Raw genomic sequence first — 26,108 nt, 5'->3', positions numbered from 1 at the left:
AATTATAGAAAATGTTTTAAAAAACACTCATATAGCTTTTTCTTTAGGTCAGAGATTTCAGCAAATGATTGAGAAATGCATCTGGATCCAGAGCCAGCACGATCAGGAACCACCTCTGGACTGCGTGGCAAGACCAGCATCAGTGCAGGAGGTCAGCTCACCTACATCTGACGTCCATCACACATGCATGCCAAAGACTTGCTGGACATCAAGGGTAGAGATTGCCCATGGAACCACCACCCAGGTCAATCCAGCCAGGAGGATTGAGGTTTGGTCAAAGAGTCACTTAAAGAGGTGAGGAGATGGAAGGAGTGGATATTTCAGAGCTGAGATCACACAGCCAAAGGTTCATAAAAGAAGAAGGGCTGAAACATAGAATCATAGAAAATAGGTGTTGGAGTAGGCCATTCGGCCCTTTGAGCCAGCACCCCCATTCAATATGATCATGGCTAATCATCCAAAATTAGTACCCCGTTCCTGCTTTTTCCCCATATCCCTTGAATCCTTTAGCCTGAGGAGCTAAGTCTTAGATGATTAGAAGGTTAATTATTTGGAGAAATAGAAAGTGGTAAACAGGGGAGAACAGTTTAATTTCAAGCAGAGGTTTAACTGGGTGACAATGTAAGTCAGCAAAACCATGGGATGACTTGGGACTTGATATAAGTTCAGTCATGGCCAGATCAGCATGAAATCATGGGAACTTAACACAGAATAGGAGGGGATCAGGGGGCAACCAGGACATTGTTAAAATAACCAAAAGGCACAAAGTGCTGGAATTACTCTGCTGATTTAGGGCAGCACAGTGGCACAGCAGGAGAGTTGCTGCCTCACAGCGCTAGAGACCCGGGTTCGATCCTGACTGCTTGTACTGTCTGTACTGAGTTTGTACATTCTCCCTGTGACCGCATGGGTTTTCTCCGGGTGCTCCAGTTTCCTTCCGCATTCCAAAAGCGTACAGTTTGTAGGTTAATTGGCTTCGGTAAAATTGTAAATTGTCCCTAGTGTGTCAGATAGCGTTTGTATATGGAGTGATCGCTAGTCAGCACAGACTCAATGGGCCAAAGGGCCTGTTTCTGTGCTGTATCTCTAAAGTCTAAAGTAAAATCTAAAAGGCCTGTCCCACTTGGGCGTCATTTGCGCGTCATTTATGCAACATAATTTACACGTCACGACGCATGACTCGCACGTCGTGACGTGCACGTGATGCGCGCATGCTGTGTGGTGACATAGGTAGTGACGTGACGTGCAAATGACACCCAAGTGGGCCAGGCTCCTAAAGAGCTGGCAGCATTTTGAGATAACATGGATAGGCGACGCTTCAGGCCGAGATCATTCTTAAGTCTGGATCTCGAACTTTCTCCTACCCATGATCACCAAAGATACTTCCTGAACAACTGACTTACTCCAGCACTCTGTGCCCTTTTGTGTGTTAACCAGCATATACAGTTCTTTATTTCTATGGTATTAAAATAGTTGAATCCAGAGATAAAAGTCAAAAGTGAGAAATTCAGTAGCAGGTGAGCTGAGGCAGATGAAGGCTTACGTAGAATACAGCTAAGAATGTGTCAAATTAATCTTTCTTGTCTTTGGGATAAAGCTTTATCCTCTATTTGAAATATGTGGCATTCAGAGGGTCAAATCCATTCCAGATCCAGCATAAGCTCCCCCACTCCCTGGCTTTGTTACATAATCCATCAAGACTTCATGTTCAATTAAACAGGAAGGAGAGGTGACTGGAGGACTTGAACTGGACGTAGTGCACCAGGAAGACACCGAGAGAACAAGGCCCAGTATAAGTAAATAGCACATAGGTGCAAATGCAATATTTGGACTAAATGTTTAATTGCCATCCCAGCCAACAATGGGACCTTCAACCTATCCTATCTCTTGCCAGGATTCCAGCATTTTGCAGATCAACCATGCTTGGCAGTTAAAATCACATCAGAGTGACGTCTCTAACCTTCTAACCCACAAGTTTGAATGGAGCCCCTATTTACCTTTGACAAGCAATGCCAATGCTGTTGGAAACGTAGGAATTAAAATGCATAACATGGAAAAGCAACAGGAATATTCTGTCTATAAGTACAATCACATAGCCGCTCCATTCCTGCTGCTCAGTCAGTTAAAATTAGATCTGAACTTCTCTTATACCCTTGACAATATTATTGCAAAGAATATTTTCACTAAAAACATGTTTTCTTCCATGCGATTCAAACAGACTTGAACGCTTTTCTTTTAGCAGATTTTTGATAATAAATTGTATTGCTATTTGATATACATTAATTTCAACTGACAAGAAAGTGACAGCATATGTTTGGCACGGCAAAATCCAGGGCTGGGCTGTGTTAAAGCCAAGCAATTTAGCTTCTCGGATGGATCATTCCATGTTCTTTGGACTTGAGCGGAATATAGTGAAAGATTTTAAATGTGCCAAAGGGGATGGTTGAACTTGATGAGCTGCCAAAGTTTTTAATTTCTGAAAACTTTGAACCTTTCAGGATGCGAAGCAGATCTGTGCACATGCATGCAGCTGTCTCTTCTGTCATGCAAAATACAATGCAAACTCCATATTAACGGGACTCCCATTTCTATAGTGCGGAACAAAGGAGTGCAGGAATATGAGGAGATCATTCAGACCTTGAGCTGTTGCTGCAATCGATGAGGTCATGGCAAATCTGCAGTCACTTTAACATGTTTCTACCAAAGATCCTATAGCATCTTTGGTTTCTACAACTCTATGCATTTGACGTCTCATTGAGAAGCAAGAATCTAGCAAAAATCTAGTTAAAAATTAGAAATTAATCCATATCAATTAATTGCAGTTTGTAGAAGGTAGATACATAAGAAAGAGTTCATTTAAACAACAGGATTTACTGGGTTCAAATTGCACATTTCAAGCATTCATATAAAGTGGCCCACAGTATATTCAAGTTGGTAGTCATGTGCATATCTTGGGTGTTCCCAACATAACATTATCACTACAATTTGCCATACTTGTCAGTTTTTGTGTCAATTTTTTGATTGAACTTAAGACAGAGTCATTAACTACTTTCCAGTTATGTTTTTTTTTTAATGATCTTGTCACTGCCAGCAAGCCCAACATTTATTCTCCATGCTTAAGATACGAGAAGGTAGTGTTGAGCCTTCTGGTGAATGTTGGGCAGGGAGATTCAGGATTTAGGATCAGTGATGAAAAAGGGCTGGCAGTCTCTTTCCTGTATCTTCATTTGGTGTTGATCATTCAAACTATTAACACCACCTTTGTTGACTGAAATGCACTGATTACCATCTAGCACGTGTTAAAATTCCTGGTATAGGAGAATGATCAGGAGACCAGATCAGGTAGAGCTGCTGCTTCATAGTACCAGAGACTCGGGTTCAATCTTAATCTTTTGTACTGTCTGTGTGGAGTTTGCACGTTCTCCCTGTGACTGTGTGGGTTTCCTCTGTCTGCTCTGGTTTCCTCCCACATCCTAAAGACTTGCGGGTTCGTAGGTTAATCAGCCTCTTTGAATTGCCCCTAATGTGTAGAGAGTGGATGTAAAAATTGTCAGCATGGACTCAATGGGCCGAATGGCCTGTTTCAATGCTGAATCTCTAAAATTAAAATCTAAAACAATGCAGCAGCCAATGAACTCTAATTCTTGCCTCATGAAGCAATCTGGGACACAGATGTCTGTTTAAACACAGACAAACATTTCAGAAGGTAACATCCATCTCATGACATGTACTTTACTTCCCTTTAAATGCATGTAATTGGCCTTAATCTAATTAGTTTTGTTAATTCATATATTGGCTTTAATACTAAATGTAGTCTTTTTGAAGACTTAACACTTAATCACTCTAATTCTTGAGGTAAACAGTGAAAAACCTTGCATTCTTCAAGAATGGCATCAACAATTTTACGGTTGAATTCGAGCTGCCAATTGCCACCTCTAGATGCAATCATAGCCAGACTATTTCTGGTTAATTTTCTCCCATGTCTGACTGTGTAAACGAACCTTACAAAGATTTGTAAGTGGCAGCTTGAATTCGATCGTAAAATTATTTACTGTATGTCTTTCTTGAAGAATGCAAGGTCTTGCTTAATTTACCACAAGAATTTGAGTGATGAGGTGTTAGCTTGGTATCATTAGCATACCATAGGCACGATTCCATGGAATATAATACTACCATTTTTTTTATTCTTACCAAACTCAAATATTAAAATCATGAGTAAAACCGTTTCAATATATAACCTAGTTTTCATAACTGCAAATAAATTCAACCAGGTCAGCTCACACTTAATAGCCACTGTTCAAACCAGCAACAACAGCTGGATGACTAGAGTGGTACGTTATTGAGAATTAAACCTTTATTAAGACGATCCTCAAATAAACACTTCATATTCAAGATGCACCATTTCATTGAAACATACCTAAACATCACAGAATTCAATTTTGTTCCACACTATTTGGCATTAGTTGCTTTGGTCTGTATATCAAATATTTCATCCTTCTAACAAGCATCTCACTGATGCTTTATCCGCATGCCTAATGTCCTGAGGGTACTGACTCATGATTGGATATGGTTCCACAAGCAGCAACTTTCCATTACTATACACATCCAGGAGGGTTAAACGTAATCAGTAACAGGCTGCTTGATTTTCCCATTTAATGTGGATAATCCCAGTGCTTCTCAGTGTCGTTCAGCAAGCCCAGCAAAGGCAAGGGTTAGACCTGACATATTCATGGCCTGCATTACTCACTGATGCCAAACAGTAGGGTAGTCGGCCCTACTACCTGCTGCGGGAATTCACTTTGGCTATCCTCACTGCTGTCTACATCCCACCAATGTGGATGGGGAGCTTGCATTGGAGGTACTATACAGCGGTATCAATGAAGTACCCCAAGGTCTAGTTCATCATAGCTTCAACCAGGCCGACCTCAAGTGTGTGTTACCAAAATACTACCAAATATGGCTCCTGTCCAGCAATGCCCCAAAGGACATCTACCATCATGAAGTACTTCTAGAGGCTGATCATGGTGCACATTAATTGCGGGCTCTCAGCCAGCCTTGAGGCCCACAACAGGCCCATGGCAGACCCTTCTCTCTGACTCTACAATCATCTCTGGAACCTCCAGTTAATGAAGACACTTATTTAAGATTCCTATTTATTGACTATAGATCTGCCTTCAACACCCTAATTCCAACCAAACTCAATTCCAAACTCCTGCACCTAGATCTCTGTATCTCCCTCTGCAAATGAAACCTTGACTTCCTGACCCACATCCACAGCTAGTGAGGAGAGTGGACAAAACACCCGCCATCATAATTCTCAATAATAATGCCCCACAAGGACACATTCTCAGCCTCTACTCACATTCCATCATGACTGGGCGGCCAAAATCTGCTCTAACTTCATTTACAAGTTTGCAGGTAACACCAGCGTAGTGGGTTGGATTTCAAAGTACAATGAGACAGATAACAGTGTAGAGATCGAGAGCTTAGTGGCTCAGTGTCCAGATGCCAACCTCTCCTATGATGTCAGCAAAAGAAAGAAGCTAGTCATTAACTTCAGGATGTGGAGGAATACATGCCCCAGTCTGCATCAGTGGTGTTAAAGTGGAGATGGTCCAACGCTTCAACTTCCTAGCTGTAAATATCGCCAACAATTTGTCCTGGTCCAAATACATAGATGCTACAGACATGAAAGTACACCAATGTCACTATTTCCTCTGAATAGTAAGGATACTCAGCATGTCTCCAATGATTCTTAACAATTTCTACAGATGCACCTTTGAAATTAACCTGTCCGGATGCATCACAGCTTGGCTTGGCAACTGCTCTACTCAAGACTGCAAGAAATCACAGGGAGTTGTGAATGCTGTCAGTCTATCACACAAACCAGTCTATCCCGCCATCTACTCTACTGCCTCAGGAAAGCAACCAACATAATCAAGTACCATTCACACTCCATCATTCCCACTTCTCCTCTCTTCCATCGGGCAGAAGATACAGAAACTTGAAAGCATGTGTCAACAAATGCAAGAACAGCTTCTCCCCTGCTGTTATTACTATCTTGAATGGACTTCTCAGATGCTCATTATATTGCTGATCCAAATATGAATTCCCAACCTTCCAATCTATCCCATTGTGGCCTTTGCACCTTTTATTATCTGCACTTTGTCAGTAACTTTAATTCTACAGTCTGTTTCTTTTCTCCTTTCTACTACCTGATGTGCTCATGTATGCTATGAATTGCTGGATAGCACAACTTTTTTCACTGGATGCCAGCACACGTGACGATAATAAACCAGTACTAACATTTACATTCAGTTATATATGTTAATCCTGTATATACATGACCACACACATGCTGTACTCTGCTTCCAAAATATGCGTACACTAAATTGTATACAATAGTCCAGATGCATTCTCATCTGGACTCTCTACAATTGGAACAAGACATTTCACACTAACGCTCAAATCCTCTTGTAATAAGAGGTCAGCAGATGATTTGCTAATCACTTGCTGGACCTTCATGCTGACTTTCAGGGAACTGTCTACCAGGTCATTTAGGTTCCTTTGAACACTAAAAACATTCATTGTTTGTCCATCTAGAAAATATTCCATCTTTCTACTTTTGCCACCAAAGTGGACACTATCACATTTTTTCACACTACATTCAAACTATTGTGCTTTTCCCCTTTCACTGAGTCTGTCCATTGCATTTTGAAACATTCCTGCCACCTCTTCACAGGCCACACTGTCAACCAAAGTTTTATTAGGGGCAAACTTGTATCTATTGCCCAAGATCCCCTCATTCAAATCATCCCACTGGTCTCAGCCTCTCAATCCTAAAATAATATATTTATTCCAGCTCTGTTTTTATCCATTAACTAATCTTCAATCCATTCCTGTATGTCATCTCAAATATCATGAGTACAGTATATCATAGGTCTTCCAAAAGACCAAATAGGTTATTTTGGTTTAGTTTAGTTTATTGTCACGTGTACAGAAACAAAATCAGCAAATTGCTCATTATCTATTCGATGATTTTCAATCCCCCAATAAATTAAATAGATTTATCAAAATGATTTCACCTTCAGACAACAATGTAACTCTTCCCAATCCTATTATTACTTCCCAATCCTGGGTTTGCTTCCAACAAGAAACGTGTGTCTGATGGGAATGATGGTAGACATGTAACCATTACCAACCCTCATCCCCATTGACAATAGATCAAGGCATGTGTTCAAGAAGGAACTGCAGATGCTGGAAGATCGAAGGTACACAAAATTGCTGGAGAAACTCAGCGGGTGCAGCAGCATCTATGGAGCGAAGGAAATAGGCGACGTTTCGGGCCGAAACCCTTCTTCAGACTGATGGGGGGTGGGGGGGAGAAGGAAGGAAAAGGGGAGGAGGAGGAGCCCGAGGGCGGGCGGATGGGAGGGTGGGAGGAGACAGCTAGAGGGTTGAGGAAGGGGAGGAGACAGCAAGGACTAGCAAAATTGGGAGAATTCAATGTTAATGCCATCCGGACGCAAGGTCCCCAGACGGAATATGAGGTGCTGTTCCTCCAATTTCCGCTGTTGCTCACTCTGGCAATGGAGGAGACCCAGGACAGAGAGGTCGGATTGGGAATGGGAGGGGGAGTTGAAGTGCTGAGCCACCGGGAGGTCAGGTTGGTTACTGCGGACTGAGCGGAGGTGTTCGGCGAAACGATCGCCCAACCTCCGCTTAGTCTCCCCGATGTAAATCAGCTGACATCTAGAGCAGCGGATGCAGTAGATGTGGTTGGAGGCGATCAAGGCATGTGCCTGGTTGGGAGTTGAGATGCAGGGTCAAATAAAGGAGAACTGCTGGAGGAACCCAGCAGGTCACCCAGCATCCATGGAGACAAATGGACAGTTGATATTTCGGGTCGAGACCCTTCATGAGTACTGCTCCATTTTACTCTTCCACTGAGACCCCTGACAATGATCTGCCCACATAAAGACACAATGCCAGAAACAACACACAACACACACTGCTGTATGCATTGGAAAACAAGGCAATTAAAAAAGCAGTAAACAATAAAGTGCTTCTTCCGTGATCTACTGCAATCCTTCTGGAGTATTGCTTTGAGAGACGTGGAATTTGTTGCAAATTCAGTTGCTACAGATTTCTTCATGAACTTATTTTTTTAATTGCCGGCTGGAAACCATCTCGAGCAGTGGAGCATGCTGCTCAACTTTCCCACTAAATGAGCCAGCTTTGCCTGTATTTTCCACTCTGTCTTAGTGTTAATGATTTCACAGAACAAGCATGCATATCTGCCTTGTTGAGGAGGCTGAAGTCAGAATTGCATTGACAGCTGTTCACCCAAAGGAAAAGTTAGTGCCAGGCCGTGAAGTTTAAGACTGTAGTTTTCATTCGTCAGATCTCAAGGGAATTGTACTCTTGGACTGTGCCAGAACAGCTAATGTTTTCCTTCACTTCATGGACTATAATAATATAATTTTGTCTGATTCTTCATATGATTCAAACAGCTATTAAAATTTGACAAAAATTCAGAATAATTAAATGACACTAATTATTCTGCTCCATGGAAAGGCTCACCATTAAAACAATGCTTTAAGTATTGAGATACTGTAACAGAATTAAAATGAATCAATTCATTTTGAGGAGTTAAACAACATGCTGGGTTTTTTTTCTCTCTTCAATGGTGCTGTTAATAGTCAAATATTGGTTTAGCCCTCAAGGTAAGCAGCAGTGTTGGGAAAATATAGTGTCCATCCTGTTTTTAAATCAAAGCCTGCTCAGCAAAATAAAATCTGAAGGGTCTCAACCTGAAACGTCATCTATCCATGTTCTCCAGAGATGCTCCCTGACCCGTTGAATTACTACAGCACTTTATGTCTGTCTGTGTAAACCAGCACCTGCGGTTCCTTGTTTCTACAAAATAAAATCTTGTTTGCTTGTGATAATAACCATGAGTTGAATTTCTTGAATAAAGGCAATGTTTTCAAAGAAAGCATCTATTAGCCAGGGAGCATTAGCAGATAATCACACTTCCCGAGAATGGGCTGTGAGACTGGAAGCAGGCTTTCCTTTCTAGAGGGCAGCAGTGAACTTGTTGCATTTCCCTGGCAGTGCAGTGATCATTTGGTTTAGTTGACATCAACACTGCTGGGGTTGCAGACGGTGAGGAAGACTGCCAAAGTATACAGCGGGATATAGATCAACTACAGAAGTGGGCGGAGAAATGGCAGATGGAGTTTAATCCAAGCAAGTGTCAGGAGTTTGATTTTGGGAGGTTGAATGTAAGGAGAAGGTATACAGTTCATGGTAAGGTCCTGAATAAATGTTGTTGCCAATGTTGAGGTATCTTGGTGTCAGTCCATAGCTCCATGAAAGAATCAACACAAGTAGATCGAGTGGTAAAGAACGCATATGGTAAGCTCACCTTCATTGGTTTAGAGCATTGAGTATAAGAATCAGGAAGTCAAAATGCTTCTCTATGAGTGTAGGAAAGAACTGCAGATGCTGGTTTAAATCGAAAGTAGACACAAAATGCTGGAGTAACAGCAGGACAGGCAGCATCTCTGGAGAGAAGGAATGGGTGGCGTTCCGGGTTGAGACCCTTTTCCAGAGATGCTGCCTGTCCCGCTGAGTTACTCCAGCATTTAGTGTCTATCTTTAAACCTTCGAATTAAACCAGCATCTGCAGTTCTTTCCGCTCCACTGTAAAATCACCTCAAGGTATTTTTACTTTGAAGAAGTTCTCCTCCTCTCTCCAATGAGAGTTCAGCAACATCCTCTCTCACTGCTCCCCCTCTGTGATTCCTCCTTCCCTCTCGACACAATACATCACCTATTCCTTCCCTCCAGAGTTGCTGCCTGTCTCTTTGAGTTACTCTAGCATTTTGTTTCCACCTGCTTCTCTATAAGACTATGGTTAGGCTGCATTTGGAGTATTGTGTGCAATTCTTGCTACAGGTACCTTGTTACATGAAGGATATGGAGGATTTGGAGGATGTTAGGAGGTTGCAGGGTGACCTGGACAGGTTGAGTGAGTGGGCAGATGCGTGGCAGATGCAGTATAATATAGATAAATGTGAGGTTATCCACTTTGGCGGCAAAAACAAGGGGGCAGATTATTATCTCAATGGGGTTAGGTTAGGTAAGGGGGAGGTACAGCAAGACCTGGGTGTCCTTGTACACCGGTCACTGAAAGTTGGCGTGCAGGTACAGCAGGCAGTGAAGAAAGCTAATGGAATGTTGGCCTTCATAACAAGAGGATTTCAGTATAGGAGTAAAGAGGTTCTTCTGCAGTTGTATAGGGCTCTGGTGAGACCACATCTAGAGTATTGTGTACAGTTTTGGTCTCCTAATTTGAGGAAGGAAATCCTTGTGATTGAGGCAGTGCAGCGTAGGTTCACGAGATTGATCCCTGGGATGGCGGGACTGTCATATGAGGAAAGATTGAAAAGACTAGGCTTGTATTCACTGGAGTTTAGAAGGATGAGGGGGATCTTATAGAAACATATAGAATTATAAACGGACTAGACAAGCTAGATGCAGGAAAAATGTTCCCATGTTGGGCGAGTCCAGAACCAGGGGCCACAGTCTTAGAATAAAGGGGAGGTTATTTAAGACTGAGGTGAGAAAAACCTTTTTCACCCAGAGAGTTGTGAATTTGTGGAATTCCCTGCCACAGAGGGCAGTGGAGGCCAAAGCACTGGATGGATTTAAGAGAGAGTTAGATAGAGCTCTAGGGGCTAGTGGAGTCTAGGGATATGGGGAGAAGGCAAGCAAGGGTTATTGATACGGAACGATCAGCCATGATCACAATGAATGGCGGTGCTGGCTCGAAGGGCTGAATGGCCTCCTCCTGCACCTATTTTCTATGTTTCTATGTTTCTAAGGTGAAGAAGAAGTTTCCCCAAATGTTGCCTGGATTGGAGAAAATTAGCTAAAAGGAAAGGTTGGACAAATTTGGATAGTTTTCTCTAGAACACCAGAAGTTGAGGCAATACCTGATAAAAGAATATAAAATTATGAGAGGCACAGATAGGGTAGAGAGTCAGTATCTATTTCCCTGGATGGAAATGTCAAAGGCTAGAGAGCAAAGATCTAAGATCAGGGCGGCAAAGGTTAAAGAAGATCTGCGGAGCAGATTCCTTTTTACACACAGGGTAGTGAGTAATATGACAGGGGTATTTAAGAGGCTTTTAGATAAGCACTTTGATATGCAGGGAAGAGGAGAGATATGTATCATGTGCAGTCAGAGGAGATGGGCTTATCTTGGCGTAATGCTCGGCATAGTGGGCTGAATATGTGCCTGTGCTGTACATTTCTATGTTCCATGTTCTAATTTCAGCCATGACACCAAACTTACTGAGAGATTTGTATTTATGACCTCATTGAGCAGACCACAACCAAATAACTTGTTCTACAATAATCGAGCAACACTTCTGTATGAGAGTACATGAATAAAGCAAATCAAAAACACACTTAAAGTAGTCACTGAAGTAGAAGCTAAAGTAGTAATAAACACATCAATGGACTGTAACAAATTACTCCTGGACGTTTCCTTCCCATGGGCTTCGTGGAATGTATATTATGCTGTTTACTTTGAAAGACCTCAAGAGATAGGCAAGAACATATCTATCCCACAGCTCAAAGAATTCAAAAGATCATCATTTAAAAGATGCATAAGATTTTAGAAGGTGTAGCATTCCAACTAAATGAAACCCACACTAATTGGCAATTACATTTATAATTTGACTGCAATTGATACTGCTTTGGTGAGAGATATTCTGTCAACTTCAATCAACCTTGAGTTTATTAGTTTTCAATGTGCAATGGCGCAAGGTCAATCCCCATTGTAAAGTGAAATTCCTGGAATATCTAAAATCATGTTGATTTCATTTGACCAACATTTAACGTAATCCTGTGCATCAGAATTCAGCATCAGAATTCAACTGTTCAGGAGCTAAGTATAGACAATAGACAATAGACAATAGACAATAGACAATAGAAAATAGGTGCAGGAGTAGGCCATTCGGCCCTTCGAGCCAGCACCGCCATTCAATGTGATCACGGCTGATCATCCCCAATCAGTACCCCGTTCCTGCCTTCTCCCCATATCCCCTGACTCCGCTATCTTTAAGAGCCTATCTAGCTCTCTCTTGAAAGTATCCAGAGAACCGGCCTCTGAGGCAGAGAATATAATTATCATCACATGGAAAGCTTTACATTTGATTCAAAGCTGGAAGCAGTACAAAATGCTTAAAGCGTCTTTGCGAACAATTTTAACCTGGGAAAGTCAAATCATTGGGTATTTTTTAGGTGCAGATTAACAGATTCTTGATTAGTAAGAGTGTCAGTGGTTAGGAGGGAAGACAGGAGAATAGGGTTAAGAGGAGAGGCAGATCAGCCATGATTGAATGGCAGAGTAGACTTGATGGGCCAGATGGCCAAAATCTGCTCTTATCACATGAACTTATGCTACAAACAGTGGGCGAGGTACACAATAAAAAGTTGATGCCGTGCAGAGTTCAACTTAAGAGGAGGGCTAGCTTAACTCCTGGCCTTTCTTAAATTGTGCAGCTCCATTCCCTGTGGGATAGAGGTTACGTTTAACAGACAAAATAGGAGGACGCCAGGAGATTCTGGGAAACAAGGGAACAATTCCGAGCATGAGGATCGCACTGATGTGGTGTTCTGGCAGAAAACGCCAGTGTGGAAACGCAGAGCAGGAAAAGCCAATGACTACTTGTTGGATCCAGGAATGTACTTCAGCTCCTCTTGAACCACAAAGAATCCACAGGAAAAATACCATTCAAACATTTGCATTCACAAGTTCACGTTATAGGAGTAGAATTAGGCCATTTGGCCCATCGAGTCTACTTCGCCATTCAATCATGGCTGATCTCTGCCTCCTAATCCCATTTTCCTGCCTTCTCCACATAACCCTTACACACATTCCAATCAAGAATTTGTCTATCTCTGCCTTAAAAATATTCACTGACTTGGCCTCTACAGCCATCTGAGGCAACAAGTACCACAGATTCACCACCCTCTGACTAAAGAAGTTCCTCCTCACCTCTTTTCTAAAAGTGTGCCCTTTAATTCTGAGGCTATGACCTCTTGTCCTGGACTCTCCCACCAGTGGAAACATCCTTTCCACAACCACTCTATCTATGCCTTTCTTATTCAACTTGCTGAATATTTTAATTCCCCTTTCCCTTATTGACCTTTCTGTCCTGGGCCTCCTCCTCCAATGCAGAGCAAGGCCGCGCACAAACTATAGGAACAGTGCCCCATATTTTACCTGGGTAGCTTACAGCCTAATGGGATGAATATTAAATTCTCCACTTTTAGGTAACTAAAGGGCCTGTCCCACATACGTGTCCTTGGCACGCAAATTACGCCACCGCATGGTCGCGTTGAGCCGAGGCGGTCCCGCGAAGGTCGGGCACGATTCCATGCGTACGCACAGCCGTCTGGAGCATGTGACGTCATTTGAGGATGGACAGAAAGCTGGAGTAATTCAGCGGGACAGGCAGCATCTCTGGAGAGAAGCAATGGGTGACATTTCGAGTCGAGCCCTTCTTCAGTCTGAAAAGAAGGGTCTTGACCCGAAACGTCCTGGAGAAAACCCATGCAGGGAAGAACGTACAAACTCCGTACAGCCAACACCCGGAGTCAAGATCGAACCCAAGTCTCTGCCACAGTGAGGCAGCAACCCTACCGCTGCGCCAACGTGCCGCCCGTTTGTGTGTTTGTTTTGGTAAACTAGCATCAGCAGTTCCTTGAATTGACGTGTTTGCATTCACCTTTCCTGGCCTCTCTGTTGCCTAAATTCAGAATCTTTATACTGCCTCATGATAAACCTTTCTTAGTGCTCAGACGTAATGATCCTGTCCAACTTTTGCGCTCCACAACTGGAACATATGGTAGTGAAGTGCTATCCTTTCTACCTCCTGAGGGACTTTACTTCCATCAGGCCCTGTGGCTTGGACTACACAGAGCTGGTCAGGGAAGGCAGCGGAACTCCAGGATTGCTCGGAGGGGTCGCGAGACTTGGGGGATGTTCGAGGACTCGGCAATGGACCTGAACGAATATGCCATGGTTGTTACTGACTTCATCAGGAAATGTTTGGAAGAGTGTATTCCCACCAAAGCCATCCAACTGTACCACAACGCTTGAAGAAGCCTTGAATGAACCAGGAGGTCCATATTTAGTGAACTTATTTTGTTTGTTTATTATGTTATCTGTTGACCTGTTATGCTGCTACAAGTAAGAATTTCATTGTTCTATTTCAGTACCTATGACAATTAAATTCTCTTGACCTCACAGAAACATGACTTTCATACTTTAATCAGGGCGCAGCTTGACTAATATTGAAACACCTGGTACGCGACTTTCCCAACGTGCAGAATAAAATCAGGTTGTGCTTCAATAGACAATAGATGCAGGAGTAGGCCATTCGGCCCTGCGAGCCACCACCGCCATTCATGGCTGATCATTCACATTCAGTAACCTGTTCCTGCCTTCTCACCATATCCCCTGACTCCGCTATCTTTAAGAGCTCTATCTAACTCTCTCTTGAAAGCATCCAGAGAATTGGCCTCCACTGCCTTCTGAGGCAGAGAATTCCACAGATTCACAACTCTCTGGATGAAAAAGTTTTTCCTCATCTCTGTTCTAAATGGCTTACCCCTTATTCTTAAACTGTGCCCCTGGTACTGGACTCCCCCAACATCGGGAATATGTTTCCTGCCTCTAGCTTGTCTAATCTTAATAATCTTATATGTTTCAATAAGATCCCCTCTCATCCTATTAAATTCCAGAGCGTACAAGCCCAGCCGCTCCATTCTATGAACATGTGACAGTCCCGCTATCCGGGAATTAACCTCGTGAACCTACGCTGCGCTCCTTCAATAGCAAAAATGTCCTTCCTCAAATTTGGAGACCAAAACTGCACACAATACTCCAGGTGTGGTCTCACTAGGGCCCTGTACAACTGCAGAAGGACTTCTTTGCTCCTATACGAAGGAGCAACATGCCATTAGCTTTCTTCACTGCCTGCTGTACCTGCATGCTTACTTTCAGTGATTGACGAACAAGGACCCCCAGATCTCTTCGTACTTCCCCTTTTCCCACTTGACACCATCTGCTTTCCTGTTTTTGCCACCAATAATCTGCCTTCCTGTTTTTGCCACCACAGTGGATAACCTCACATGTATCCACATTAAACTGCATCTGCCATGCACCTGCCCACTCACCCAACCTGTTCAAGTCACCCTGCATCCTCATAGCATCCTCCTCACAGTTCACACTGCCACCCAGCTTTGTATCATCTGCAAATTTGCTAATGTTACTTTTAATCCCATCATCTAAATCATTAATGTATATTGTAAATAGCTGCGGTCCCAACACTGAGCCTTGCGGTACTCCACTAGTCACTGCCTGCCATTCTGAAAGGGACCCGTTAATCTCTACTCTTTGTTTCCTGCCTTCCAACCAATTTTCTATCCATGTCAGTACCCTACCCCCAATACCATGTGCTCTAATTTTGCCCACTAAATCTCCTATGTGGGACCTTATCAAATGCTTTCTGAAAGTTCGGGTACACTACATCCACTGGCTCTCCCTTGTCCATTTTCCCAGTTACATCCTCAAAAAATTCCAGAAGATTAGTCACGCATGATTTCTCCTTTGTAAATCCATGCTGACTCGGACCGATCCTGTTGCTGCTATCCAAATGTGCCGCTATTTCATCTTTTATAATTGACTCTAGCAGCTTCCCCACCACCGATGTCAGGCTAATTGGTCTATAATTCCCTGTTTTCTCTCTGCCGCCTTTCTTAAAAAGTGGGATAACATTTGCTACCCTCCAATCCACAGGAACTGATCCTTAGTCTATAGAACATTGGAAAATGATCACCAATGCATCCACTTCCTTAGTACCCTGGGATGCAGACCATCAGGCCCTGGGGATTTATCAGCCTTCAGTCCCATCAGTCTATTCAACATTGTTTCCTGCCTAATGTGAATTTCTTTTAGTTCCTCCATCATCCTAGATCCTCTGGCCACTAGTCCATCAGGGAGATTGTTTGTGTCTTCCTTAGTGAAGACGGATCCATAGTACCTGTTCAACTCATCTGCCATTTCCTTGTTCCCCATAATAAATTCACCTGTTTCAGTCTTCAAGGGTCCAACTTTAGTCTTAACTAATTTTTTCCTCTTCACATACTTAAAGACGCTTTTACTATCCTCCTTTATATTCTTGGCTAGCTTACCTTCGTACCTCATCTATTCTCCCCATATTGCCTTTTTAGTCATCTTTAGTAATCTTCTGTTGCTCTTTAAAGGTTTCCCAATCCTCTGGCGCTATGTTATACTTCTCTTTAATTTTTATACTGTCCTTGACTTCCCTTGTCAGCCACAGTCACCCCTTACTCCCCTTGGAATCTTTCTTCCTCTTTGGAATGAACTGATCCTGCACCTTATGTATTATTCCCAGAAATACCTGCCATTGTTGTTCCACTGTCATCCCTGCCAGAGTATTTTTCCAGTCAACTTTGGCCAGCTCCTCCATCATGGCTCCATAGTCCCCTTTGTTCAACTGTAATACTGGCACTTCCAATTTTCCATTCGCCCTCTCAAATTGTAGCTTAAAACTTATCAAATTATGGTCACTACCACCAAATGCTCCTTTACCTCCAGTTCCCTTATCAAATCCGGTTCATTACACAACACGAGATCCAGAACTGCCTTCTACCAGTAGGCTCCAATAGCCTACCAGGGAGAATGCAGCCATCGCAATTCAATGCAGCCATCGCAAATTCACCTAGAATATTTGGGAAATGTGGAGTTTGCACTGATTACAATAATGTAATCAAAAATAGAAACAGAAGTTGGCCATTTGCCCTTGTGTGTTGGCTCCAATATTCAATCATAGTTAATCTACCTCAATACCATTTTCCATCCTGAATCCCTTAATTTCTAAATAACCATCAATCTGTGTCTTGAAAACATTTAGACACTAAGCCTAGAAAGATTCACTGCCAACTGGGTGAAAAAATTATTTTCATATCAAGAAAGTACTTAAACTCCTCCTGTAACACAAAGAATCCAGAGACAAAAAAGTGAATTTAAACATTTATCTTGCCTTCCCGGCCTCTCAGCTGCCTAAACTCAGGATCTTTAGACAATCTCACAGAATCATGACTTTCCTATTTTCTCTTCTTATGCTGAGCTTTATATTGAGACTGCAATGCCTGTTCTTGGCACCGAATATGGGAAAGTTTGTATGTTTCAATCAAACTACCTTTCATTCTTCTAAACTGCAGAAAATCCAGTCCCAAATCCTTTTTGGGACCAATCCTCCATTGAGGTCATCGATCTTGTGAACCTCACTCCAGTCCCTCCATCTCACTTCAGTCTCTTCATCCATAAGAAGACCAGAGGACATAGGTTTAAGGTGAAAGGGAAAAGATTTAATAGGAATCTGAGGGGTAATTTTTTCACACAAAGGGTGGTGGGTGTATGGAACAAGCTGCCAGAGGAGGTAGTTGAGTCAGGGACTATCCCAACATTTAAGAAGCAGTTAGACAGGTACATGGATAGATCAGGATTGGAGGGATATGGATCAAATTCTGGCAGGTGGGACTAGCGTAGTTGGGACATTTGGCCGGTGTAGATAGATTGGGGTGAAAGGCCTATTTCCACATTGTATCACCCAATGACTGGAGCAGAATACAGTAATCCAGCTAAAATCCCACCAGAGCCCCATATCATTGTAGTGGGGTTTCTTTACTCTTGTACGCCAAACCTTTCATAATAATTTTTTTAAATAAATGAAATATGCTGTTTACCTTCATATTTGCTTTCTGGATGGAGGTAGAAGGGATGGCACATCACCACCACGGCCATGGTGGCACAATGGGAGAGTTGCTGCGCCGGAGACCCAGGTTCGATCCCGACTACGGGTGCTGTCTGTACGGAGATTGCACGTTTTCCCCGTGACTGCGTGGGTTATCTCCGAGATCTTCAGTTACCTCCCACACTCCAAAGATGTACAGGTTTGTAGTTTAATTGGCTCGGTGTAAATATAAATTGTCCCTAGTGTGTGTAGGATAGTGTTAGTGTGTGGGGATCACTGGTCAGTGCGGACTCGGGGGGACCAAAGGGCCTGTTTTCGCACTGTATCTCTAAAAATTAAAAAAACTTTAAAATATGTTCCAGGTGTGGAGTGCAAGAGTTGGACAGAACCATCACATTTGAGCACAATGAAAAGTCTATCATGAGGCAGTCTAAAGATTCTGAATTTAGGTAGCAGAGAGGTCAGGAAACGTGAATGCAAGCACGTCGATACAAGGAACTGCTGGTGCTGGTTTACAAAGAAAAAGACAATGACGTGCACATCCTGGTCTCACAGAACACAACACCTTTCAGTTTCTCATCATTTAAAAGAAAAGGTCTACTTGTCTGTTTATTCTTCCAAAGTGTAAAAACTTACTTTTTTTCATCCTGAAAGTGACAACACAAGATGCTATGGTAAAGAATGCATAAAGCATTCTTGCTTTCATCGGTCAGGGCACTGCGTATAGAAGTTGGGAAGCCATATGAAACTTTGGTTCGGCCACATATGGAGTATTATGCCCATTTCTAAACATTGCAGGATGTGGTCGTTTTGAAGAGGGTGCAGAAGTGGTTCACTGAGATAATGCCTAGATTGAAGTGTATTATTTATGAGGAGCAAGGATTATTTTCTCCAGAGTTCCAGAGGCTAAAGGGCAGTCTGATAGAAGCATATAAAATTCAGATAGGCATAGATAGGGGAGATATTCAAGTTCTATTCCACAGAATGGAAATGACAAATACTAGAGTACATAGGATCAAGATGAAAGACGGAATGTTTAAAGGAGAATAATGAGGCAGGTTTTCTTTACACGGAGGGGTGGTAGGTGTCTGAAATGCCCTGCCAGGGGAGGTGTTAGAAGCAGAAATTATAGCAACATTTTAGAAGAATTAAGGCAGACACATGATCAGGCAAAGAGTAGAGCAGACAGATGGATTAGTTTATATTGGCACCATGGTCAGAGCCAAAGGGCCCATTCCTGGACTGTTTTATGTCCTATAATTCATGCCATTGCCCATGCCCATTCACCACCTGCTTATATCCTCCTGAAGACACTCCACACCCTCCTCCGCACAATCTACAAAGCCACACAGCTTTGTACTATCAGCAAACTGGAATATATCAGTCATGTTCCCTCACCAAAAGCGACTAATATTGATCATCATCTCTGCCATTAGAACCTTTGGAAAGGAGATGAGGAGGAATTTATTTATTCAGAGGGTGGTGAATCTGTGGTATTCATTCCCACAGAAGGCTGTAGCGGCCAAAATAATACATATTTTTAAGGCAGAGATTGATAGATTCTTGATTAGTACGGGTGTCAGGGGTTATGGAGAGAAGGCAGGGGTAGATCAGCCATGATTGAATGGTGGAGTAGACAATGGGCCGAATGACCTAATTCTGCTCCTATAACATATGAACTTATTAACATTGATCAACATGACTGTCATGAAATACTGGACTTGTCAAATCAATTCAAACTGGACTTGTGCTGAAAGGCTCTGTAGCCAAAGTGATCCTTGCGATTGATTCACTCAGCATACTGAAATTGTATGTGTCTCATGTCATTTCCAAGCTGCAGCGCACAATCTGTTTCAATAAAAACCTGCACCGATTTTGTAATGACGTCATTGCGTTCAGTATGGCGTGGCTGACTCGAGTGCTTTTCTTAGGCTGTTGTAACTGCAGATATCAGAATGTATCACAGTTAGTAACAATGGTCAATCCAGCCAACCAGAACCTCATGGTAAGTTAATAAAATGCTTCCGAGAATAACTGCTCTTACGAGTGTGAAGAAGGGTCTCGACACGAAATGTCACCCATTCCTTCTCTCCAGAGATGCTGCCTGTCCCGCTGAGTTTGTGTCCATCTTCGGTTTAAACCAGCATCCGCAGTTCCTTTCTACACATTTTGTCTGCTATTATAAAAAATGTATAGAGCAGGATACTGGATTAACGCCCAAATGAATTGTTGTCAGAGGCCACTGTCTATTGTCTGTTATGTCTACGTGGGACAGTGCTGGATAACGTGGGTCAGGTCTGTGAACAACTTATGTTCTTTCGCACCAGTGCAGGAAGCACACACAAATTGTACAGTAGAAATCTTAGGATTAACAGAAGCCAACATCATATTCAATTCAATTCAATGTGCCCGTGCCTGTTGTAAAAGAGGCACACACCATTATCTCATTTTTCAACAATACCTCCCTAGCCCTTAAAATCAGTTTCAAGTACACACCTAGGTACTGTGTGAACGTGATAAAGATTCTGCCTCTATTATTCTCTCTAACAGTGAGTTCCAAACTCCAACCACCCATTACCCTGCATTACAAGTAATCAAACATGGGCATCTTCCACACCTCGTAGTGAAGTACGGGGCCTGCAATATCAAGAGCAACCGTAATAGCAATAGAACATCGCTCTCTGAGATGGCCCGAGAACTCAGATGTATTGACACCAACATCAACACTCTGCTTGAGAATAGATGGCCAATGCTAAGAACAAGGTTATGCTACACCTTCATCTGGAAGAGCAAACTGGAAGAAAATATTTGCTTCATGATGTGGGCTTAGCCATCAACAATGAGCTAGACTTGCAATACAGCAACCTACCCGTGAGAAAGCCAGTGTCAAATGACCTTCATGGACAACCCAATGTGGAACCATAACACACTATTGTCAACAATGCCACAACCATGGATCAAACACAATGGACTTTGTGAAGAGCAGGTGGAAATCAAGCCTAAATTGTGGGAGGTGAGCAGCACCGCTCTAACTACTCTCCCACTCCCATGGTCTAGCAAGCACCTCTGGCAAGGTATCTGTGGTAGAATCATCAGGTCCACGATCATAATGTCAGACATCTCACAACCAACAGAATTGGGCTGGAAGCACATTACCCTGGAGCCTCAGGATCTGAGATGCAAATCAGCGGCCATTGCAGCAAAACAAACATATTACATGGCTGGATTTTTAACATCAGTGTTTTTTTTAGCAGGATTTCATTGGAAAAGCCGTACGTTCAATAATGCTGTGGTGTGACAGCTCTGGGTACATGTGCAAGTAGTGGAAGAAGATTTGAATCCACAGCAAAACCGACTCAACGGAGGCAAAAACACGAATAATGCAGCCAAGCTGACATAACTAGGAATCACTGACATTTCTCAAGCTAAGCTTCAGCAAAAGAAAAACATTCACAGCAACTATCTGGCATGGAACACAAAACAAGTCAGTCAAGAGATTTATTTCCCTTGTAACAAATTCCACAATGTAATCCCGGTAATAGATCATCATTTCATTCATCTCTCTTTCAAAAAGAATATTTTGCAGAAGACTCCCCCGATGTATTCACAATTTGGCACCAGATTTCAAACATCAGAAATGCTTTTAACAGAAACCGATAACAATCATGATTAGAAATTAAGAAGAGCAGTCAAAAATGTTCCTCAGAAAACACACAAATGTTGACAAAAGCAATGTGTGTTAAGGTGTTTCTGCAGATCTACAGACATTGCAAATTAGACACATATGCAAAAGTTTCTGTTTTAGGATGATCTTTCTTGACGTAGGTTATGCACCAAGGCGAGCAGCGGGAAGGAAAAACAAAGTGTGAGAGTCAGGACCTTATCTGAACAGCTCTAATGAAGAGAGTTACAAACACATTTTTATAATTACCTTAGCACCAGGCTGGCCTGGGAAACCTGAAGCGCCCATTAAACCAAGTGGACCCTAAATAAAATAAACATCATTACATATAACTGCAATTATGAAAGACCAATAATGTCCCCTAGAAGATTTATTGAAGACTCCAAGTACTTGAGCCTCCCTACATTAACTGGAGAAGTGATGGCTGATGCTCTCAGTACTGTATGTTTACTTAGGGCAGCTATCAAGAATCAAAGTTACATTAATGAGGTTTGTAAAAGTAGCTCATAATCAAAATCACAAAATGTAAAATCAAATATTTCTATTATGCACCGTGATGGGAAAAGCATAGCGTAAAGATAGCAATGAATCAATCTGTTTAGGAATTAATGTTTACTTGATTCTCAACAAACACCATACCAGGAAACAAAAGTCATAATAAATAGATATTTTCCTGATTTTTTTTGTGAACTTAATTTTAAAAAGAAACTTAAAGCTATTGCTGTTGTTGCTTTGTTTGCTAGCAACTACTTTGAGAATTGAAGCCAAGTATAAAAAATGGAAACGGATCCAAAGAGTTTGGCAACTCTATTACAAACCTAATGAAAGTTAGTGAATACATTGTAAAGTTTGCCATGACATCAGCTCAGGAAAATGGATGGTTTCTAGCCTGGTTGGTATACGACCCATTATCTATGACAGTTTAATTATTGGCAAATAAAGTATGATCCTTTCTTTCATTTCATAATTAATACCGTTTGCAAGCAGATTCTGCCTAGATGAGCAGTGGCTGTGCAAAATAGGAGGTAGCCAAAAAAACAAATCACATTTGGTTTTGCATTGAAGAGCCTTCACTTATTAAACCACTAGCTTCAAAGTAATGCTGAGAAATCAAACAAGGGTGGCAGAAGGGTGCTGCTGGCAGAGCTACTGCCTCATGGCACCAGAAACCCAGGTTCCACCCTGACTTCAGCTGCTGGGGTGGAGTTTGCACGTTTTCTCTGCGACTCCATGGGGTTCCTCCAGGTTCTCCAATTTGCCCCCATGTCCAAAAGGACATGTGGGTTTGTTAAATGATCTCTGTTAATTGCCCCTAGTGTGTAAGAAATGATTAAGAAAGTGAGGTAACACAGTGTGAACGAGTGATTAATGGTTGGCATGGACTGGGTGGACTGAAGAGTTCATTTACATACTCTGCGAAACTAAACTAAATGGGGTCATGAAAGCAGACACGATATTACATCTAACAACAGGGCAAATACAAAATGTCACTCACCGTTGAACCTGACAGACCAGGGGCACCAATAGCCCCGCGAGGACCCTGAAGACAAAACAAAAAAACATTTCAGAAATCTTTTGATGCTGGTGTTTTCAAAGTTTTCTCTGTATCCATTCAGAACACCACATGCCTCTGTGTACATACGTCTCTGTGCAAGTTAATTTTCAATCGCAGTGTATTGCCCATTGATTTGTATGACTTATTTTCCAAATGAAAATTTAAATTCACAGTAACAAGTGAACAGCTCATGCCCTCTGGAGTGCTGCACCAACTTGGCCTCTGATTTGCTTCTCAATTTGGAATGTGCAATCGAAGGTATAGACTGAAATATAACTTTCTAAAAAAATGTTTTTCACAATAACATGATTTACAATAACAATGAATTATCTTCTGCTTCTTTCAATACTCTCGATGAAATGTCTCTTTGAACCCCACAGTCTTTACCAGAGTTTTTGCACTCAATTCACTCAGAGCAATGGAGTTGTGAACTGAATTTAGTTTCAATTTAGTTCATTGTCACGTTGTACCGAGGTACAGTGAAAAGCTTTTTGTAGGGTGCTAACCAGTCAGCAGAAAGACGATACATGATTACAATCAATCTATTTGCAGTGTATAGATACATGATAAGGGAATAACATTTAGTGCAAAGTAAAGCCAGCAGAGTTAAATTAGGAAATGTTGCTGTAGGAGTACGGATTTATTGTGGAGTGCTTGTAATGTGAGTTTGCAGATCTGCTTCTGTGGCTAGCACACAAATTGTCGCCTGTGTTGGGCGCCATCTTGGAAGCAGATCTTAGAAGCAGAATTTAGATTCTAGTCAGCCACCATTAACAGCTGTATTCAATAACACTCCTTCTTTAGCCATGTCTGGGTCCCATTGTAAATAATTACCCTCTAACATTTGATCTACATGCAACGGCAAGGCGGGCAAGGAAAAGAGATTGGCTTTGGATTTCATGAGAGGTGAACACGTTCTGCATAGTTTAGCCTCGAACGCAGACAAAATGTCTGATAAGAGATGATTTCTATAGAAACATGTTGGGAAATGATTACAGATTTAAATGTTTATGCACTCTGGCATCAAATTTGTTTACAGGAGAAGGATTTACACCAAATCTGATCAAGTAGAATAGGGTAAACCCTGACAAATGCTAAAGCTCTAAGCTTCTGATAATTCCTTTCAACTTTTAGATAAATCTTTAAAGTAGGTTTCTGAATGAAATGGGGAGTGAGAGCTAGACATATGCTTTGGCAGGATGAGATTAATTGATCCGAAGGCCCAAACTGACAAGCTTATTTGTATCCTTTCAGCTGAGGATCAAAGAGTGATGATAGAATGTCTTACACTTGCAGCTACTTGCAAAAGCATTAATCTTTGCCACATGAACACTCTGACGCTTATGAATAAGGGAATAATTCAAGGTATTGTGTGGAGAAGTTGGCAAAGGGAGTAACTTCAGAACAGATGCTGTTCTGCGAAGATAGATGGTGGCAGGGAGGAACGTTGTCCGAATTAACTTCTCTGACCAAATCTCCACGGTCTATGTGTGATTTCCTCTCTAACTGGTGGATCAGGTCCACTAATTGATCAACCTTGTGATCGGGAGAAATGGGGAAGCACGATCAGCTAAATGCTTGGTCGTGATAAATAACTTCGGAAAGGCTGAATGCACAATGATAACAATTAAAAATTAATTCTCATTGAATATGAATAATAAATTATATATTAATAATAAAAATAATAATAATAATAATGGAATGATCTGATAGATAATAACAGACCAAGCAATGTGAATTTTAGACATAGTGCACAACTAACCTAAAGTATACCTCATTGAGTCAAGACTTGACTGAATTTCACACTTTATTGTTTATATTTGTTCATTAAATTTGGTCAATAGATGATTTGTTTGCAATATTATGAATGCACAGCCATTCCTAAATTATATAAAAGATCCAAGATAAGGGGAACAGAAATATATAAATAAGTTATGGAGATCATTTATATTTTGAATCTGAAGTCACAAACATACATTGTTTCACCAAACCCAAGTCTCTCTTTTCAGTAATTAACCAACCTAATCTCCTGGTAGCTCAGGACTTCAACTCCCCCTTCCATTCCGAATCCGACCTTTCTGCCTGGGCCTCCTCCATGGCCAGAGTCAGGACCACAGTAAATTGGAGGAGCAGCACCTCATATTTCGCTTGGGCAGTTTACACCCCAGCGATATGAACATTGACTTCTCTAATTTCTCTAATTGACTTTTCTAATTTCTCTCCTTTCTCCTCCCCTTTTCAGCTCCCCCTCAGCCCACTGTCTCCGCCTCTTCCTTTCTTCTTCCCACCCCCACCCCCCCACCCTCACATCAGTCTGAAGAAGGGTTTGGACCCGAAACATTGCCTATTTCCTTCGCTCCATAGATGCTGCCTCACCCGCTGAGTTTCACCAGCATTTTTGTCCACCTTAGATGTATATAACGATAATTTATTCAGGATTCTCCAATTGTCCATGTAATTTTGAGGGAGGAAAAATAGATACAAAGTGCTGGAGTAGTTCAACGGGTCAGGCAACATCTCTGGAGAATATATATCCATCGTCCTCAGGCAACGTTCAGGGTTGGGACCCATCTTCAGACTGATTGTTGTAGAGAAAAAGCTGAAAGAGAGGCGGGGCTGGATAAAGCCTGGCACGTTATCAGCAAAGATCCTCTAGCGAGCAAGATAGTCCACTCGACAAAAACACAAACACAAACTGTTCCCCCGCAACGTTGATTACACTGCGAGTTGGGTCAGGTCAGGCCAGGTCCGGTTACAGAAATGGATGAAAAAAAGGCCATGTTTCGCTCCGTTGCGTACTACACGTCAGCCCATTGAATTTAGCAGGAGTGGTCTATCTATATAGGATCTTTGGTTATCATTAGATGCAGGTAAGAGGGGGTTTGATTGGGCAGATGGTTGGACAAAGGCCAGGGATGAAATGACAAAAGGCTGTGGGATTTGGTCGTACTTCCCCTTCTATTTAAATAAATCAACCATCAGTAGACCAATAGAAAGTTTGAGTGAT

The 26,108-nt window shown here is 42.0% G+C and overlaps 1 protein-coding gene across 1 annotated transcript in view; it reads right to left on the bottom strand.

Moving 5' to 3' along the window:
- The window catches only part of LOC116975080 (collagen alpha-2(V) chain), a 246,679-nt gene that overhangs the window by 82,533 nt on the left and 138,038 nt on the right, over window positions 1–26,108 (bottom strand). The window contains exons 17-18 of the mRNA XM_033023785.1: window positions 23,042–23,086; window positions 21,796–21,849 (exon numbers count right to left, since the gene is read on the bottom strand). Of these exons, the coding sequence (XP_032879676.1) occupies window positions 21,796–21,849; window positions 23,042–23,086 (99 nt within the window). The remainder of the gene's footprint in view (window positions 1–21,795; window positions 21,850–23,041; window positions 23,087–26,108) is intronic.

The sequence above is a fragment of the Amblyraja radiata genome, chromosome 7 (assembly GCF_010909765.2).
Source record: "Amblyraja radiata isolate CabotCenter1 chromosome 7, sAmbRad1.1.pri, whole genome shotgun sequence".
Taxonomy (NCBI): Eukaryota; Metazoa; Chordata; class Chondrichthyes; order Rajiformes; family Rajidae; genus Amblyraja; species Amblyraja radiata.
Note: the sequence above shows the minus strand (reverse complement) of the source record. Positions and strands in the feature narration are given on the sequence as shown.